This window comes from Lactuca saligna, chromosome 9 (assembly GCF_052625555.1).
Source record: "Lactuca saligna cultivar CGN05327 chromosome 9, ASM5262555v1, whole genome shotgun sequence".
NCBI classification, from domain to species: Eukaryota; Viridiplantae; Streptophyta; class Magnoliopsida; order Asterales; family Asteraceae; genus Lactuca; species Lactuca saligna.
The window spans coordinates 29,841,497-29,863,516 of NC_136425.1; the positions used below are offsets into that span (position 1 = coordinate 29,841,497).

Here is a 22,020-nt window from a genome sequence, read left to right on the forward strand (position 1 = left end):
AGCCAAACTAGCCAAAGAGGCCTCATTTTTATGACTTAGAACCCTTCTTAGGGTCTGAAAGGACAACTCAAAACGTCTAAGATAACTCATACACAATAATGGGACTTTTGGGAAATGAAGAGTACCAAAGCTAACAAAACAAGATCTACACAATACAAGCACAAAGGCAAAAGCTTTTTACCTTCTGGAGCTTCTAAATGACAAGATAACCTCATATCTACAAGCTTGCTTCACTCTCCAAACACCTTGATGCAACTTCTTGTTCTTTAACCACACAAGAAACACACTCTTAGCTTACACACACTTAAAAGAAAAGCTAGGGTTTCCAAGAAACGATATCAGGACTTGGAGACTGAAAGGATGGGGGTAAAAGGTCCATAATGGGGTTTAAATACCCAACAAACCCTAAAAGTTAGGGTTGCACTTGGACATACGTATGCCCAACGTACATATACGTACACCTTACGTAATAAGGTGCACCCTAGTACACCTAGCATACTCATATGTACTCCCAACATACTCCCCCTCCGACCAAAATTACAAATTTGCCCCTTGGGCATCTTAGGGATAAATTCCACCAAATTCAAGGACCAATATGACATATTAATTTACCGAGGTTAGGATTTGAAAATACCTGGAAATGCGGGATGTCACATGGAGGCTGGAAAGGCGGGGGTAAATGAGCTATAAAGGTGCTTAACTACATTACAAACCCTAAAAATTAGGGCTTTGCTTGGACATGAGTACGCCCTAGTACGCTTAGCGTACTCACATGTATGCGTAGTGTACTCCTCCCACATCTAAATTACAAATTTTCCACTAGGGCTTCCTGGCGACTTAATTCCAATTCCACAGACCAAAATGACTTAATAAAACCAATGGATGAATTTGAAAATACCTGAAAGCTAGGGTATTACAACTCTCCCCCACTTGAACCAGATTGTCTCCTTGAAGTCTGCTGCAGAGAAAAAAATTGGATAATGCTCCCGCATTCCATCCTCCGGCTCCCAGGTCCACTTGGAGCCCCTCCGATGCTGTCATCATACCTTTACCAAAGTTACTTCCTTGCTACGCAGAACCTTTACTTTCCTCTCTAGAATATCTACTGGCCTCTCAACATATTTCAGGTGATCATCAACCTATATATCATCCAAGGAAACCATTGTATCCTTATCCACTACACACTTTCGCAGCTGCGAAACATGGAAAGTGTTGTGAATCAGACTTCACACCTTAGGAAGATCCAATCTGTAAGCAACCTTGCCAACCCTGACAATAACCCGAAATGGACCAATATATCGGGGACCAATTTCCCCCTCTTCCTAAAGCAAATCACACCTTTCCAAGGTGAGACTTTCAGTAACACCATGTCGTCGACCTGAAAACTCCTACTCGGATCGGCATCGATCGGCATAACTTTTTTTCCGACTCTGAGTTGTTTGCAATCTATGTCTGATCTACTGAATCATCTTCGTTGTTTAAAGGACCACCTTGGTTTACCCCATAACCCTATGACCAACCTCACCCCCAACAAACCGGGGTACGACATCTCCGCCCATACAAGAGCTCAAAAGGCGGAGCACCAATTATGGAGTGAAAATGTTGTTGTAGGTGAACTCCGCAAGAGGTAGGTAGGAGTCCCAGCTCCCACCAAAATCAATGACACATGCCTGCAACATATCATTAAGGGTCTGTATCATCCGTTCACTCTGGTTGTCGATCTACGGATGATAAGTTATGCTGAAATGCAACCTCGTGCCCAGTTCCTCATGGAGCTTTTGCCAAAAATGGGAGGTGAACGCTGAATCGAACATCACAGTTCGAAACAATGGAGACTAGAACCCCATGGTGAGCAACGATCTCGTGAATATACACATCGGCCAACTTCTCGGTCGAAGAACTCCCTCGAATCGTCAGGAAGTGGGCACTCTTGGTCAATCAATCCACGATGACCCAAATAGCATCGAAACCCTTTGCCGTCTTCGGCAACTTGGTGATGAAATCCATCGAAATCTGCTATCATTTCCACATGGGAACCTCCAGAGGATGCAACTTTCCATGCTGCCTCTGATGCTCGGCCTTGACCATCCTACAGGTCAAGCACCTCTCCACGCACCAGACTATCTCCCTCTTCATACACGGTTACCAATAACTCAATCTCAGATCCCGATACATCTTGGTGGCCTCTGGATGGATAGAAAAATGAGACTTATGAGCCTCCTCCAACATAATTTGTTTGACCCCATCCGACATAGGAACCCATACCCGACCACAATGTTTCAACAATCCACGACTATTTGGAACAAATTTGGCGATCTCACCCCTGATCGTCTCTCTCTTCCAGTTTTATTCCCGAACACCCTTAGCCTAAGTCTCCCTAATCAATCCTAAAAGCAGAGAATCCATTGATATCTTTATACACGATACCCCATCTGAAGACCCAACCGACTTGGTGTGGAGGTGGATGTTTTCGTTGTATCTACATTTACCTTTGGTTCATGATAATTTCATTGATCTTCATATGGAGTTAAATTCTCTCCTCCCTAACAAGAAGCAAGTTTTTTGAGATTGCTGCTTGTCTACACAACTATCTAGTTGATTTAGATAGTTGTTTTGAAAGGCAAGGAATAGACAAATTTTCAAAAAACTTAGAACCACTCATTTGAAGACGACATATGATATTGAATTTATTACCTTTAACTGGATGATTATTAGATCGAAATGCAAGCTTTATATTGGTCGCAATAGTCTTGTTCTCCTTTATTAAACTATTTTTTGTAATTTACATATTCTAGCGTCTTGCTACTTTTTATTTGTAAAAAAAATTCCGTTAAAAAAAATCATAATCTTGTGATTTTAATGTAATTATAGCCATAGAATCTTATTTTAGGATTCCCACTAAATTGTCGTATGTGAAACTCTAGTTCTCAATACAATTATGAAGAATTTTTTCAAAATTATATTTTGTTATCTAACTTTTCAAAAATATTCCTTATTTAATTTGTATATTTATATCCGTTTGCCTCATGAACCAATTAAAATACAAGAGATATTGCTTTTATCTGGATTTTAGATCTCCTTGGAAAACGTGACATTTATTTGAGAGATTATTACATTGATTTTGGATGGATGGCGTCAATGTTTTCTATTAAGTTACATTTTTGGTCCGCAAGGATGGTCCATAAAGCAACGCAACCTGCATTATATAGTAGTCGTTAAGTTGGAGTTAAAAGTCCAATATGCCCCACATTTGTCATTTCTGTCATTTTAACATTTTCTTAAACTATAGGGGCCAATTTGTAAATGATCACAAAAATGAAATAAAGCTTCAAACTAAACCATCCTCATTGGTGCTGTTTGATTTTCTGAAGCAAAAATTAATGAAGTCTACGGATCACCTTTGCAACCCTTTGCAGTAGAAGATGTGGACCAAAGACTGTAATAAAAAGCGTGTTTGTTTTTTTTAACATTTACATACTGCTGCAGATATTAAAAAATTAAAATAAACTAATTTTATAAATTGAAAATAGTTTTTTAATACGGAAAATTTAATAATGTATAACATTTCGGCAAGAATTAATGATATTTCAATAAAAAAAATAATGATATTTCAACAAAAAAATAAAGATATTTTAGTAAAAAATAATGATATTTCATCAAAAAATTATCATTATTCAATATAAAAAAATGAAAAAAATTCAACAACAATATAAAAAAAAAAGTGAAATAAAATTTCAACAACATATAATCAAAATTTCAGCAAAAAAAAAAGAAGAAGAAGAGATTGGAAGAGGCAGTACAAGTGTTGTGCCAAATAGAGCATTAGAGGTTTTTGACTCCGAAGACTTCTAAAAAACAAACAACTGTGAGATGAAAAGTGTTGCGTCGCGCAACAATAAGAGGTCTGAAGATGTTTCTTTTTCCAAAAAACAAACAACATCATAGAGTCTCCATTCCCGATTCAAAAAATCAAGTAAGCTATTTGGGGGTGTGGTGCTAAGAAAGCCCATGAACTTGGTAGATACATGTTCAAATTCATAAAGGATAAATGGGAAAGCATGGAAGGAAGACATTCTTAGATATATCCGAAACTTTGAAATGATGTTTTCATTCTCAAAGGAGTGTAAGCAGTCGTTCATTACATTGGTAGAAGGTAAAGGATCCGATCTTGCTTGCGGATTATAGACCTATAAGATGTATCTATAAAATTGTTGACAAGGTTCTGGCCAATCGCCTTAAAAGTGTTATTGGATTAGTAATTGACGAAGCCCAATTAACATACATAAGTGGTAGATATATACTTGATGACTCACTAGCTATGAATGAAATATATAGTTGGGAGGAAAAGACTAAGAAGGCGACCTTTTTATTCAAAGTAAACTTCAAAAAAGCGTTTAATATAATAAATTGGGGTTATTTGGACTCGGTCATGGAGCAAATTTCATTTGGAAACAAACGAAGAAAATGGATTTGTGGGTGTTTATCATTTGCACGAGCTTCAATTTTTGTGAACAGGACCCTATTGATGAATTCCCAATCACCACCAGGGGTGTGAGACAAGGAGATCCCATGTCTCCTTTATTTTATCATAATTGCCATGGAAGGTCTTCACGTTGCAATTCAAGGTGTGTCTGACATGCCTAATGCGCATGCGAATCTCAATCTTTCGCAGTCTAAGTCACTTATTGGATGCGACCGGGTGCGAAAGGATGCGAACGATCGCAACCTAATGCAAGTGCTAAAGAGTGGATGCGAAACACAGGAGACTCATTGCGATTGTGAATGTAACATCCCAAAACTCAGAACCAAAAGTTTTTTTATTTAAATAAAACATCAACCAAATATTTTATCAAAACCATAAAGTATTTAGAGTAAATCAAATAACATCCCAAAAGTACATTAGAGTCAATAAGCAGAAAAATCATAGTGTGTGCGCAATGAGATCATCTCGAGCTCTTCCCCTTCGAACCAGAAGTACCTGAAACATAAACTGAAAACCGTAAACACAAATATTAGTGAGTTCCCCAAAATACCACATCTCGTGAATTTATGTCGGCTCTAGGCTGTTTCGGGTCTATTTCACCCCCGAATCTATTTCAACTCATGTGCCAGCACAAGGCTGTACCGGGTCTATTTAACCCCGAGTCTATTTCAACTCATATGTCGGCACAAGGCTATACAAGGTCTATTTCACCCCTGGTAAATTCCACCCCACATACATATAGCAAAAGGCACACATGCATACAACACATACAACATGAGTCAAAAAGACTACAAGAACATATAATCCCTAGTGTCATACAGAATAGTGAGCAAACTCACCTCGCAAAACAGCTCAAAAGTCAACACATCCTCAAGATCCCACAGCAGGTGTTAAAACCATAAAGTATTCTGAGTAAATCAAATTACATCAGAATCAATAAGCGGAAAAATCATAGTGTGTGTGTAATGTGATCATCCCGAGCTTTTCCCCTACGAAACGGAGGGCAAGTTTTGAACTTTTCAAAACTTTTGGAATCCATAACATATGAGTTTAATATAGGCTTTAATGAAAAGACTCTTGAAAATCCATAACTTGAGGACAAGTTATGGAGTTCATAAAAACATTTATGGAAAAAGGCTCTTCAACATAATAACCTATGAGTTTGATGAATTCTTTAAAAGAATTTTTATTTATTTTCCATAACGTGAGGACTAGTTAAGGAGTACACTAACGGCCATAAAGATCATCAAATAAACTAAAAATCATGTCAAATAATGTCCATGATCTAGATTAAACTCATATGAACAAGATAGTTCATATCAAACAAATTTCATGTGATTAGCCTAATCATATATACTAATACAAAACATGAAACTACGACAACTATCTTATGAATTGTATAAGCATGATCATTACCACATTAAAAACAGGTGTATAAGTCCAAAATTTTTTTAGGGTAATGATCCTAGTCCAATTCCAGCCTTAAAAGTCGAAAATCTGTACTCTAGAGCACTAACTTGTCGAGTGCAAGAACAAACTCGACGAGTTGGTCAGATTTGTGCTTGGAATCGGTGAATCCAGCAGTGGACTCGACGAGTCCACTATCCAGAACAACAGAAAATCGATTTTTCAAGCTTAAAAAACAAGTAGCATCAAGTATAATTGAAAACAACCATAGGCTTTGATACCACTAAAAGGTTTTGAGCATTCTAACACTCTTATGGTATACATGAAACCCTAGATGCTTGGGATCTATGTTTTTTCTATTATACATGCATACATTCAATATTCCAAAGCATCATCCTAACTAGTATACAATGGAGTATAAACAACATGAAATACAAGTTAGATGACATGCCTTTTAGTGTAGTAGAAACCTTGGACCTTTAAGAACTTAGTGCCCCAAGTGTTTCACCTCAAATGGAATCACACAACACCACCAACAAATGGAGGAACTTAAGAAGATGTCACTAGCACTCATGAAATCGGCTTGACCTCTTGTGTTTCCATTAGTGCCAATTTCATGAGCTAGAAGGATTCTTATATAGTGTGGCTTGATTAGGGTTACACCATGCAAACCCTAATGTGCATGACTTTCCATATTCCTCATACTCCATGGGTTTAAACCTCCATGGATCATCCATGGGTCACCACATGGGTTTAGCCCAACATAAAGAACTATGGATCACAAGCCCACATTATAAGAATGAATGATTTACATAATCAATCCATATATATTTAATTAGTCTATTTTGATCATAAAATTAATTCCAAACTAATCTTGATCAATACTAATTAAATAATATGATTCCGTATTACTATATTAGAACTTATAATATATTAATAAATCATAAACAACGTCTTCTCAATACTCCATCCTACAGATTGTTCCGGTGCCATGCAACCCAAATGGACCATGCTACTCTCGGGTCAAGTACATACCAATTATAGTTATGGACTTAGACACTAATCCAACATGACCAACCTCACCCTAACATATCGGGGTCCTACACTTCCTCCCGTAGAGCATCTCAAAAGGAGGTCGATAAATGTTGGCGTAATAATTGTTGTTATACGAAAATTCTGCCAAAGGAAGATATATATGCGAATTACCGCCAAAATCCAGTACACATGCCCGCATCATGTCCTCCAATGTCTGGATAGTCCGCTCACTCTGACCATCATTCTGCGGGTGGAAAGTCATGATGAGCTACAGAAAAGTATCCAACTCCTCATTAAATCTCTTCCAGAACCTGGAAGTAAACCGAACATCCTTATCAGAGACCACAGAAATCGGCACCCCATTCCATACCACAACCACTCAGATGTAGATATCGGCCAGCTTCTCCGCCAAAATAGTCTCCTGGATCGGAATAAAATGTGCGATCTTGGTCAATGGATCCATGATGAACCATATCAAATCCATTATGCGCGCCGTTGGAGGCAATTTGGTGATAAAATCCATCGCAATCTTTTCACGTTTCCAAAGGGGAACTTCCAATGGCTCCATTTTGTAGTGAGGTTGCTGATGCTTGGCCTTGACTTTCCTGCAGGTTAAGAACCTCTCCACATACTAGACCACATCTCACTTCATACATAACCAATAATAGTCAAGTTGGAGATGTCTATACATCTTTGTCACTCTAGGATGAATAGAGAATCTCGACTTGTGCGCCTCCTCCATCAAAACCTGACGAGCACCACCCTAATATGGAACCTACACCCTTTGATGAAAGGTCAATAATCCTTGGGTATCATAATCAAAGGAAGCCACCCGGCCCACTATGCGTTCACTCTTCTGGTGCTCTTCCTTCATAGCCTCAACCTGAGCCACTTGAATCTGCTATAAAAGTGGGGTGATCACCGTCATCCTCAAACACATATCCCTGATCATAGTAGCAACCGCCTTTCAGCTGAGAGAATCGGCCACCACGTTGGCCTTGCCTTGGTGATAAAGGATCTCACAATTATAATCCTTCAGCACATCCAACCATCTATGTTGCCTCATGTTCAGATTCGGCTGAACCATAAGATACCTTAGGCTCTTCTGGTTCGTTTAAATAGTAAAAAGGACCCCATGGAGGTAATGTCGCCAAATCTTAAGGGCAAACACCACAACCCCTAACTCCAAATCATTCATAGGATAATTTTCCCCATGAGGCTTCAGTTGCCTCGAAGTGTAATTGATCACATGATCCCACTGCATCAGCACTGCATCCAAACCGTGATTGATGCATCACAGTACACCACAAAATCCTCAATACCCTCTGGTGGGGTCAGAATCAGCACCTCATACAATCTCTGCCTCACAGTCTCAAGAGTTTCCTATTTCTCAGGCCCCCAACAAAAAATGACAGTCTTCTTCGTCAACCATGTCAAAGGCACCGCTACCTTGGAGAAATCCAGAATGAATCTCCGATAGTAACTCGAGGAAACTCCTAATCTTAAATGGAGACCTCGAAACCTCCCATCTTATCACTGCCTCGAACTTGTCCGGGTCAACCAGAATATCGTTCTGGTTGACAAGGTACCCTAAAAACTACACCTTGTGTGACCAGAACTCACACTTAGAGAACTTCACATACAACTTGTCCTTCCTCAGAGTCTCCAATGCTATCTCAGATGCTCCTCATGTTTCTCATGGGTCTTGGAATAAACCAGGATGTCATCAATAAATACAATAATAGACCGGTCCAGCATAGGCTTTCATACGCGATTCATGAGATCCATGAATGTGGCTGGAGCATTGGTGAGCCCGACGGGCATCACCACAAACTCATAATGACCATAATGGGTTTAGAAGGTCGTCTTCTGTCTATCCTCCTCTCTGACCTTCATCTGATGATATGTTGAATGTAGATCCATCTTGGAGAACCACGATGCACCCTGAATCTGGTCAAATAAATCGTCAATCCTCAGTACCAGATAACGGTTCTTCATTGTTAGCTTATTCACCTCCCGGTAATCGATACACATCCGATGTGACCCATCCTTCTTCTTCACAAACAAGATCGACACTCCCCATGGTGAACTACTTGGCAGAATAAATCCCTTGTCTAACAGCTCCTACAGTTGTGTAGACAACTCCTGCATCTCTGGAGGTGCTAAACAATTAGGTGTTTTGGCTATCAGAGCTGCACCTGGAACCAAGTCAATCTGAAACTCCACTTTCCTCTCTAGAGGCACTCTAGGAAAATCCTGTGGAAATACATCCGGGTACTCTTGAACAATCGGTACATCGTCCACAGTTGTCTTACCATTCTCACGAGTATCCATCACATAAGCAAGAAATCCAAAACAATCCTGATGAAGGTAATTCCTGGACCTAGCTGCTAAAAAGATAGTCGACCCATGTTGAACACCCTCTCCCTGAATCACTAACTCTCCCCCACTTGGGTTCTGAATACGCACTACCTGAGCAATCAATCATTACCCCATTGGGGCTCAAACTATCCATCCCCACAATAACCCTGCTCTCATGCAGGGGAATGGGAACCAAGTCAACCAAATACCACTCACTATACAACTCATGTATACATACCCGATGAACGCTTGATACTCGCACATGAAGGTCATCAACAATCTCAACCTCTAATGGGTACTATAGCTCCCCTGGGAAATCTACAAATCTCTTGTTGAGCGCCAGAGATAAAAAGGATCATGTAGCCCCTGAATCAAACAAAACCAGAGCTGAGATATCATTCACAAGGAATGACCCTATAAGCAAATCACATAAATCACATATATAAGCAGGAAAAATCAAAATATGAAAATAAAGAGATAAGAAGAAGATACATACCCATCACCACATCTGGTGTTGCACGAGCCTCCTCAGCTATCAGCTAGAATTCCCTGCTCCTCATAACAGGCACCTTCGCCTTTCCCCGATGGCCATCTATTATCCACAAGGTCGTCGGAGTGGGTGCTGCAACAGGTCCTGTCAATACTAAACTCGGACAATCGGCCTTTTTATGGCCCTTCTAATTGTAATGAAAGCAAATATGACTTGATCCCTGAGTGGTGGTTGTGCAGTCCCGGCTAAAGTGCCCAGTCTTGCCGCACTTGTAGCATCCCGATCCACCACCCCCTGCAAGCTCCATCGTGCATCTCTCGCACTTGCCATAGTGGTCCTGACCCTGTTGGCCTCTTGATACCTAATAAAGAACCTTGGGCCTCTTTCCCGAACCCTCTAAACTATGAACTTGATCATCTGGCTTCCTCTTCTTCTCCATCTTTAAGTTAATCTCCTTCTATTTGGATCTCGCCAACATGTCATCTAATGTGTTGCAACTGGATATGCTTACAAATTGTATGATATCATTCCTCAGCATATCGTGATATATCACCTTATTCATTTCCTCATCTGCCACATACTGCGGAACCAGTAATGCACTTTCACGGAACACAGTGGTGATCTTCGCCACTATATCGGTAGTCTGGCGAAGGTCCTGAAACTCCCTCGCCAACTGTTGGACCTCAATCATAGGTGAAAAATCAACACGAAACCTCGTCACAAAATCCTCCCAAGTCATCAACTCAACCGCCTCGCCTCCTAAGGCGTGTCTAACCTCCTCCCACCAATCTCGAGCTCTATCTTTCAGGAGATAGGAAACAAGTTTGACTTGTGCCCCCTCGAGACAACAACTAGTACGGAAGGCATTCATGACATCCGCTAACCAATGTATACTCGTAATCGGGTCCTTTTTCCTGAAAAATCTAGAGCCCCACATGCCCAGAACTCACGGAAAGTCAAAGTGCGAGCTCCCATCATCGCCACCATCTCAGAACGAAAAGAAGCCAAACGCTCATCTAGAATCTCCATAATACCCTCCTTGATCGTACCGAAGATCACAGGAGTATGCTCAAGAATACTGTGGGTAATCTTGATAAAATAAACTCCCGCGTTTGATCGTCCATATGTCTGGACCTAGAGCCCGAACCCGAACCACTTCCAGAACCTCCTCGTGTGGCCATCATGTTAAAACTATACCATTCAAACCATTAGAATATATATATATATATATATATATATATATATATATATATATATATATATATATATATATATATATAGGAATCCCACATTCTATTGGCTTCCTGGTATCATCTTGACTTTCCTTGACTCGAGTATGGATCCTTTGCATCTAGTAGTATGGGCCCATACTACCTTCCACGTCTATCTGTACTTTCCTCAAGGATCGCCTCGAATCCTCAAAGTCACTCCCATAACAACCCAAATAACCCTTATCAAAACAAGTCTCTCGGTACCAAATCACTTCCTAGGTTTTCCTAGGGCTACCACCACACAACTCTCTACTATCAGCTGTAGAAGGAACTTCCCCTAACAACATCTAACTAGCTTACGGATACAATTACATACCACCGACACTAGATAACTCTTCGAATGAAAGGTTTCACACTACAACGTTTGGACTCAAAAAAGAGTTGCACAATAGGGTTAAACCTAAAATTCTAAAATTATCTGATCTCAGTAATATGTAACTTAGTAGATTCGCTAACAATTTAGCCAATGTTAATGGAAACTCCTAAAAGCACAAAGTAATCAACATTCGTGCATTGAAATCATAACCTAAACAGGCCATCCCATCACTAACTAATCAGTATTAGCATGCAAGTCTACAAGCCCATACAATAGGCATAAAAATGCATCTCTCTTAAAATTCTAACGTGCAATCCTAAGAAGATCTTTAGCCCTAATCTAGCATGCGATTCATAGATTCATAATTCAAAGCATATCACAAGAACATGTATGGGTATTTTGGGAAAACTTACTTGAGCTCGGTCGATTGCATTCACCACACCCCTTTCTTTTATTTGAAAGCTCTTTTATAAAACATTTCTTTTTATAAAAAAATCTGCCAAATCCTTAGTTTGAGTTCAAGCACACTTGAGAGCATGCCCGAATCCCTCAAACCAAGGCTCTGATACCAACTATGTTTGGCAAAACCATAAAGTATTCAGAGTAAATCAAATAACATCCCAAAAGTACATCAGAGTGCATAAGCAGAAAAATCCTAGTGTGTGTGAAATGCGATCATCCCGAGCTCTTCCCCTTCGAACCGGAAGTACATGAAACATAAACTTAAAACTGTAAGGACAAAGCTTAGGGAATTCCACAAAATACTACATACCATACATTTATGCCAGCTCCAGGCTATGTTGAGTCTATTTCACCCCCGAGTCTATTTCAACTCATGTGTCAGCACAAGGCTATACCGAGTCTATTTCACCCTTGGGTCTATTTCAACTCATATGTAAGCACAAGAATGTACTGGGTCTATTTCACCCCTGGTTCTATTCTACTCCACATATAGAAAATAGACACACATGCATACAACACATACAACATGAGTCACAAGGACTACAAGCACATATAATCCCTAGTGTCCTATATTATAGTGAGCAAACTCACCTCACAAAGTAGCTCAAAAGTCAACACGTCCTCAAAATCCCACAACAAGTGTTAAATGTCACCTAGATAATCACACGAGGCAAAACCTTAATAAACCTTTCAGGACATTAATAGCTGAGCCAAAATCCACAAGTCAAAAGTTAACCCTCAAGGTCAACGGTCAAAGTCAACAAACAATATTGACTTCAGATAACCGCCACATCATGGCCTTTTTTGGCCACGTCGTGGCCCGCATACAACCAAACAGTTGGAGAATTTCCTAGCTTCCACGCCATGGTGACCTAAACCTACGTCATGGTAGCTGAGATTCCAAACAACTTAACACATTAAGCTGTTTTATTCAATTCCAAGAGCTCCAAAGCTCATATCTAGTCTAAAATGAGATTTAAAAGGATAAAGTTTCCAAGTTTATCCATTAGGACCACCCGAAAGGTCCAAAACCCAATTATCTAAACCCCAAATGGCTTAATAATGCAAGGACATAACCAATAGGCACCTATTCTATAAAGTCCCAAGTCCATCCTTTCCAGAAGTGATTCTAGCACCAAAACTAACCTAAAATTTGGTGTTTTGTATACATGCATCTCCAATGCATCTCTTGAACCTATATTAGGTCAAAATGAGGGTTTATGACCTAAATCTCATGCATGACTTGAAAACCCAACCAAACTCCATATCCAAGGCACAAATTATACCAAATGCCCCAGAGATTCATAAAGTTGCAAACTTTATGAGATCTCATCATCCCAAAAAGCAAGAACAAAAAGTTTATAGGCCAAAACTTAAGATCTAACAACCTAGAAAAATAAAAATTGAGTCTTGGACACTTACAAAGGTCCAAAAAAGTACTAGGGTGAAAATGAAGACTTACTTGCTTGATTTATGCTTCCTTCTTCCTCATTATTCCTTCTTCCTTCTTTAGCTTCAAAGAACACCAAACTAGCTCGATAATGGAGGAAAGTGTAGGGTTTGAGGGGGCTGATGAAGACTGAGGATGAGCAAACCCTAGCCTCATTATACCTTTAAATAGGGAGCAAACCTAGAAAAATAGGGTTTCTCATTAAACAACTGTCACGTCGTGGCCATAAGATGACACGTCGTGGCGGTCATTTAAAACTCGCGGTACATCGACCATTACCACGTCATGGGGTGTATCCACCACGATGTGGCACCTCCCAAAATCCAAAATACATTAAATTTAAATACCTCCAAGGATACGAATGTTACAACGAAGCTTGGGAGGGTTACTGCAAACGGGTAGTATTGGCTATTGGATGCGAAAGTGTAGGGTGAAAATGAAGACTTACTTGCTTGTTTTATGCTTCCTTCTTCCTCATTATTCCTTCTTCCTTCTTTAGCTTCAAAGAACACCAAACTAGCTCGATAATGGAGGAAAGTGTAGGGTTTGAGGGGGCTGATGAAGACTGAGGATGAGCAAACCCTAGCCTCATTATACCTTTAAATAGGGAGCAAACCTAGAAAAATAGGGTTTCTCATTAAACAACTGTCACGTCGTGGCCATAAGATGACATGTCGTGGCGGTCATTTAAAACTCGCGGTACATCGACCATTACCACGTCATGGGGTGTATCCACCACGACGTGGCACCTCCCAAAATCCAAAATACATTAAATTTAAATACCTCCAAGGATACGAATGTTACAACGAAGCTTGGGAGGGTTACTGCAAACGGGTAGTATTGGCTATTGGATGCGAAAGTGTAGAATGCGAAAAATCACGTGTGCATGAAGTTTGCATGGTTTCCTATGTCGTTTTAGCTGGAAAGTTCTAGAGGCGTATTTGGTTTATTTTTAGCGTGAATAAGCCTTTGCAAGGCAGTTTTCTTTTATTTTGAAAATTATTTTTAATTTAGAGTTGCCTTATTTTTGTGATAGCTTGTAAGGCTATAAATAACCCTTAGTAGAACCATTTGAAGGGGGATGTTTATTTATTATTGTTTTCGAAATAAAGAACTTTGTTTCTTTTGAGTTGCTTACTCGTCATTTGTCAATTCTAGATCGTGTTTTCTAGGTTGATATGAACTCAAACCAATAGGTCTTGATTTGTTTTCATCAATACTCAATCTATACGTCTAGATTGTTTATCACTTATATATTTTCTTGATTTCTTGTTGTGCATGTTATTTAATATTCTTGTTTACTTGGTTTTAATCTTAGTGATTTCGATGCATTATAAATTATTGAAATCAATCACTCCATACACGCATCAATGTCTCTCATCCAAGGGGTAAAAATCCCACACAATGGTCCAACTATCTCACATCTGTTATACGTGGATGATGTCATATTCTTGGGTCCTTGGTATATGGGTATCATAAAAAAATCTCTCTCGGATTCTTAAAAGCTTTGAGATATCCTCAAGGCTCAAGGTTAACTTTCATAAGTCGCATTTGTTTGGTATCTGTGTCTCTAATACTGATCTCCAAAGTATGGCACAAGTTATGGGTTAACTTCAAAGTTCCATTCCTTTTACTTATTTTGGGGTACCCATGGGTACCAACATGTTACTGGAGAATAATTGGAAACCAGTAATTAGCAAATTCCAAGAAATTTTATTAAATTGGAAAGCAAGTACTCTATCATTTGGGGGTAGGTTGACTTTGATTAAGTGAGTTTTGGGAAGCATCTCTACTTATTATATGCCCTTTTTTTAGAGCTCAACAAGGTGTATCAGATGCCTTGGAAAAACTTAGAAGAATGTTCTTGTGGGGTAGCAAGGATGAGAAAAGAAAATTATATTGGGTGGACTGGACTAGGTGGCTATAGATAAAAAAGATGGTGATCTAGGCATAGTTACACTAAAGGCTCAAAAAGTTAAACTACTTACGCAATGGTGGTGGAGACTGAAGAATGAAACATGATGTATCTAGACTGAAGTCATCAATAGCATCTACAATCTTGGTAAAAGAAACAACTTTTTACCACGTGAAAAAAATGCAAATAGAGTTTGGAGTAGTATTTCTAAAGTTGTCACGAACCTCAAGTCCTATAATATTGACGCATATGGCCTATTTTCCATTGTGCATAGAGCGAATGTAAAAATTCTCTTTTTGAAGGATATATGGTGTGGATATGTATCCTTATAATACCGATTCCCACTTCTCTATAAACTTGAATTGATCAAGAGATGCACACTGATTGATAGACTTTGCACCTTGTTTTTATGGAAATGAAGAACCATAACAATGAATGTTGACTCTCTTCTCGAACTTCATGAATTTTATAAGTTGGATTTCAATTTAAACTCAACACTAATTAGTTTATTTGGCGAGTACCTTGAGGAGGTTGGTGGATTCAAAACTTAATCAGTACTAAGGATCCATGATTTGTTGGTCAAAAGTTATTCCCTTAAAGTTCAAATGCTTTATTTGGAGGGCAGATTTGAATTGAATACCCGTCGTTAATGCACAAACTAAAAGGGGTATATCTATCCAAAAGAGGAATTGTCAATTATGTGGTACAGGAAACGAAACTACTGATCACCTACTGATCGGATGTGAATTTTCAAAGATTGTTTGTTACTGGATCTTTTGGTGATGCGGGATTCAAAAACCTGCAATTCGGGAGTGTCATAGATTTCATTTAGTATGCTACATTGTGCGGGAATTGTCCCAAGAAAAGAAATAAGCTATGTATCATCTTATCCTCTACCATTTGGCATATTTGGATTGCAAGGAATGATAAAATATTCAAAAACATTGGAGTTAAACCAACCAAAATTACGGATTCCATCATAACTCATTCGTTTGAATGGAACAAATATATGGGGGATGGAGTGGAAAGTTAAGTAGAAAGGAGTTGCTCTCCTTTATATATATATATATATATATATATATATATATATATATATATATATATATATATATATATATATATATATATATATATATATATATTATTATCTTATAGCTCTTTCTAAAGAGGATATCTTTTTGTAATGTTCTTGTTTTCCTTTGTTTTTTTTTGTTCCTCCCACTCACAGCTACTTGCTAATATTTGGGTTTTTATTAATAATATTATTTACCTTAAAAAAAAAACTCATCGTCGTTCAATTAACGCCCCACCCTTTGTTTTTTTCCACCTCTCTCCTCCTTTATCACGCTATTAGCCACCATGAACCTACCAAAACCAAAGCAAATTGAAATCCACAAGATAAAGATCAAAATTCAAATATGATGTTAACCCCTTACAATTATTCATTTTTAGAAAATAATCCAAGAAAATCCTAACCCAAATATGATCCATAATACATAACATGAACTACAATCATGCATAAATCAAATAATCTTTATCAAGGCATAAACCCAAAAAGTAAAATAACAGTTTGTAAATTTATTTGTTTACATAAAAAATCTATTAACATACTTCGAATCGAAAAATAATCTTATTTGGGGAGTTTGGAATCTTTTGGATTCACAACATTTGTGCAATAAAACTATCAATGTCAATGATTTATCAACTAGAACTTGTAAGGGATGTTGTTGTTAGACATGAATTACATATTATCTAAAGTTATTCTTTATTGTAACAAATTTGATCACTAGAATCCCAAGTATTGAGGTGATGGTAGCATTTTCATATCGTGCTGTTGCTCGGAGTCCAATGAGTCTTCGTCTTCATAGATTACGACAATGGATAAAAAAAAAACCCTCAAACCTTCCTGATGCAGTTCAATCAATATAGTAGCAAGAGATGCAAGTCCGGTTTATATGATTAAACAAAAATGCACGTCCAATTTAAACTTTAAAATTGTCCCAATACTTTTTAAAATTTTTATTCGGTTACATATATAGTAATTGTGTTTTTCACTCAAAATTGGAATTCTATTCCAAATTTTAAAATCATTTTATATGGAAAATAATTTTAAAGTCGTTTTATATGTTCTTATTAGCAACTAAATGCAAACAAAGGAATCAAGGACAACATTGAGATGATATGAAAATTTGGATTGATCTTGTCGTTTCTTTATAAAGTAAAGGGATCAAATTTGTAATTTACTTTATATATAATGAAAAAGTCAAAGGTCGGATTCTAATTTTTAGACGGATCAACTACCCAAGTGATTTAAATACCAAAAATATTAACAAATATTCTTCATTTCTTCTTTTCCTCTACGACACTCCCAACAATTTTATTTTCCTCTGTTTCTTGTTTCGAATACCAAGAACATAAGAGGGTTGTAATCGTTTCCAAACATTTATAGAAAACAAGAAGGAAATGGAAAAGCTACAGAGATTGTTTCATGGGTATCGTTCAATAGGGTTCATGCTTGTAATGGGAGTAATCATGGGAGTTGTTTACTTTTGTGGAGATAATAGTGGAATAAGGTTTGATGTTATTGGAGAAGCGAAAATGGCGGATGATTATTCGTTTGAAGGCTGTGATTTGTTCAACGGGAGTTGGGTTTATGATAACAAATCGAGACCTTTGTACAGAGAGAAAGAGTGTTCTTTCATGGCGGATGATTATGCTTGTCAGAAATTTGGAAGAAAAGATTCCGAGTATCAGTTCTGGAGATGGCAACCCCATGGCTGTGACCTTCCCAGGTTCTTCCTCCCTCTCTCTCTCTCTCTCTCACGAAAGTTGGCATACATGCATTACGAGTTGTACTGTGTATTGTTATAACTCGTATAAACATTCATACATATTGCATTGGTCACCTGCAAGAAGTTAGCTGGATGCATTAGGGAATTGTAATTTCTCTGTATCAACCGTTTGGGAACTCGAGAAAGAAGACACAGTTCATATGCCATGTGATGTGAGTTCTCAAACATACTGCAAAGCTGATAAATTTGCACAGAAGTCGACGCATTGTAGAGTTGTACATTACAAGTCTATATGTACAACCCATCAAGAATTTTGCGATACTATATATCATTGCAAGTTTTTTTTTTCGGTATCGAATAGCCAACACCAAACGAAACATGTTTTTTTGTTAAGGATGGTTTATTTAGGAAATAAAATCAAAATTATTAATGATTAAATCATTAAAAAAAAAAAATTCTACGTGTTTGTTTGGCTTGTTAAAAACTTAAAAATTAAAATGTGTAAATTTTTATAGGCTTGTTTCACTTTTTTCTTTTTTGGCATTGGAACTCATAAATGATTTTAAAAAAGTTGTACCACACAAGTCTAGTACTCTACAAAGCTTTTCATCAACTTCATATACATCTAACACATTTGTGTTATATCTAAACACAATAATACATTGTTAGGTAATATGGTACAACTGTTCCTATACACCAACAACTTTTGTCGGTTTTTGGTAATATGTTGTGTAAAACCATATTTCAATATAACCGGCAACGCATCAATGAGTTGTACATAGCGCATAAAAATGCACCTTGTGCATCATGAGTTGTACGTTTAACCAATTTCATGGATAAATTTGTAGGTTTAATGGAACAGCACTTTTGGAGAAGCTAAGGGACAAGAGGGTTGTTTTTGTTGGGGACTCATTAGGAAAAAATCATTGGGTTTCGCTCCTTTGTCTTATTGACTCATGGATCCCTGAACCTTCTCATAAGGTTGCAGAATGGCATGGCTCATTGATTACTTTCAGAGCATCTGTAAGGGATCTGGTCTCTTTCTTCTAACACGTTGAGTACTTACACAGTTATATGGACATTTGTCACTATTGAAATATTCGACCTAAATATTTAAAAACATATGAATTTTCAGTTATTTAATTGTTTTCTTAAAAAACTTGAAACAAAATGATGCATAAGGGTGTTTGGCCTGATTTGTCTAATTTTATCTGGCTGAATGATATGAAAGGAATTCAATGCGTCTATTGATTTTTATTGGGAACCGTTGTTGGTGGAATCAAACTGCGATGATCCTGTTCATCATCGTGTACATGATCGGATCATGAAGATTGAGAGCATCGAAAGGCATGCCAAACAATGGATTGATGCTGACGTGCTAATTTTTGACTCGTATACATGGTGGCTAGAGCCTAATATGACACTCTTGTAAGTCTTTCTTCAAACATAGTATTAGACTAAATAGATTTCTAGAGTTAGGAAGGGTATTCATGTCTTTTTGCAAAAAAAAAGGTTGCACGTGTGTAAATGTCACATGTCCCACTATGTTCCGTCTGGTCCCCGTAAAATCAATTTCTGTCTCGGTGTCGGTCAAAAAACACAGAATAACTTGTTCTGTCATTATTTATCCTGCATAACAACATGGTGCCCACATGTTTTGACACTACAATTTCATGTTTAGGTGGGGATCATTTGAAAACCCTAATAGAACTTCAATAGAATCCGGAAGGGTAAGGCGCTACGAGATGGCTCTAAAAACATGGTCAAATTGGTTGGACACTCACCTTAACCGCAACAAGACGAAAATGTTCTTCATAAGCCTCTCACCCGATCACAAAGAGTACGCATTACAATTACTTGTTATTTTTTCGACAAAATGCTAATGTGAATTTACCATTTTACCCATATTCATCGTTTGCGACAACTATTTCTAGGGGTGGAGATTGGGGAAAAACAAAGGGAGAAAATTGCTTTAATGAAACGGAGCCGATAATGGAACAAGGGTACTGGGGAAAGGGAACGGATACCGATTTGATGAGATCAGCGCAATCGATAGTACAAGATCTTGAAAAGAAAGGGTTAGAGATTGAACTTTTGAATATAACACAACTTTCACAGTATCGGAAAGACGGACACCCGTCTATTTACAAAAGGCATTGGGTTCCTCCAACGGAATCGGAATTGGCGAATCCGATTCCGTATTCAGATTGTACACATTGGTGTCTTCCGGGAGTACCTGATGTTTGGAATGAGATCCTTTATACTTACATACGTTATAAACTATAAAATTCGATTGTTTGTGGAAAAATATACATATAGAAGCCTAAAGTACAATCCATACATTGAGTTTTACAAAGAGGGATTTTAGTTAGGTGATTAATGAATACATGGTATGTACAAAATTTTCGAATGAATCAAAATGAAAGGTCTCAGTTACCCCCCAAAAGTCTTGTTTGGTTGTTTTGTTATACCGAACCTGTTGTTGTTTAGTGCTGTGAAATATTACAAAGCCAAATGTTTGTGGGTTAACCGGAAAAAACATACAATATGTTCTTATTATCATGTTAATACATGTAATATTTTTGTATAATCACTTTAGAGTAAAAAAGTTAAGGGATAATGACATAAAAAACCCTTAAGTTTGTAAATTTTTTTTATGGATTTTAGGTTTATTAAAACTTTTAAAAGATGTTTGCAAAAAAATAAATAAATCAATTTTAACCTTCGGTTTATTAACGATTTATATTTCACAGAAATGTTCGATTTTACTTTTTTTGGTTCATAAAAGTCTTTTAAGTTTGGTTTTCTTATTCATTAAAGTCGTTGAATCTGTCATAAACTTTCAGTTTTATCGGATAAACTTACAAAAAGGGTAAAAAAAAATTTAACTTTCAATTTTATTGGATAAACTTATAAAAAGGGTAAAAAAAATTAAGTTGCAAATTTTAGACATTAATAATAGACATACAACTTTATCTAAAACCAACAAACACTTACAAATTTAAGAGGTTTTATGTTATTCATCCAAAATTTAATTATTTTTATCATATAATATAACAATTTCCTTGCTATTTTCTCATTTTATTTATTAGTCTTTTTACCGCTTTGTGTAATGATTTATATAAAATGTCAAGTTGTGATGGTATATATATATATATATATATATATATATATATATATATATATATATATATATATATATATATATATATATATATATATATATATATATATATATATATATATTAATTTAAAAGATTGACTAAAATATAAAACATTATAAAAGTATAGTTGAGGTATAAGTTATAATATTTGTAATGATATTTTCATAAAATGGTTTTCATTTGACCAATTGTAATTGGATGTTGATGGCATACCTAGAAGGATTATTCTCTTAATTATTAGATTTGATGTATTATTTTGGAAATTATTAAAAACTGATACTTATTTGAATTATTTAAAGTTGATGTATCATTTTCTAAATTAGTAAGGATTGTTGTACAAAATATTTTTATCAAAGAACATGGAAAGAAGGATTGTGCAATGTGCAAGGTAAAGATGCACATGGTCCGAAAATATCTCGCGCTCCATGCTAACCTTGGTTAACATTGTTTTTCTAAAAAAAAAAAAATATCATCTCTGTTATTTAATTTAAGGGCTGTTTGATTTATCACATTGTTTTTCTAAAAAAAAATATCATCTCTGTTATTTAAGGACTGTTTGACTTATCTTTTTGGGATCCAAAAGTTTTTTTTGGCAAAAGTTATAAAAAGTTAGGGACCTTCCAAATTAAAAAAAAAAAAAAAAGTTAGGAAACAAATGTGACATCCCCAGAATCTCGGCCAGAAAAAACCGATTTCATTTATTCTTTTTAAAATAATTTCAGAGTAATTTCTTTTGATTTAAAAGAGTTGCGGAATTTGTTCCAAAAAACAAAATATGATAAAATAATATTTATCAAAGCATTTCATCAAGAGATGCATTTTCATTATATAATCAAAACTCGAGATGTCATGTTCCGATACAGACTATAAAGCA

At 36.9% G+C, this 22,020-nt stretch overlaps 1 protein-coding gene across 1 annotated transcript; it reads left to right on the top strand.

The window, feature by feature from the left end:
- Positions 1-17,552: 17,552 nt before the first annotated feature.
- LOC145017376 (protein trichome birefringence-like 34) lies at positions 17,553-20,428 on the top strand. The gene is made up of 5 exons (XM_078975416.1): positions 17,553-17,982; positions 18,831-19,005; positions 19,214-19,410; positions 19,664-19,822; positions 19,917-20,428. The coding sequence occupies exons 1-5, from the start codon at positions 17,654-17,656 to the stop codon at positions 20,266-20,268; spliced, it is 1,212 nt and encodes a 403-aa protein (XP_078831542.1). The 5' UTR covers positions 17,553-17,653; the 3' UTR covers positions 20,269-20,428.
- The last annotated feature ends 1,592 nt before the right edge of the window (positions 20,429-22,020 follow it).

Coding starts and splice junctions, on each gene's coding strand:
- LOC145017376 (XM_078975416.1), top strand. CDS start 17,654: ATGGAAAAGCTACAGAGATTGTTTCATGGGTATCGTTCAATAGGGTTC. Junction 19,411..19,663: donor GAGCCTAATATGACACTCTT/GTAAGTCTTTCT, acceptor TTTCATGTTTAG/GTGGGGATCATTTGAAAACC. Junction 19,823..19,916: donor CTCTCACCCGATCACAAAGA/GTACGCATTACA, acceptor AACTATTTCTAG/GGGTGGAGATTGGGGAAAAA.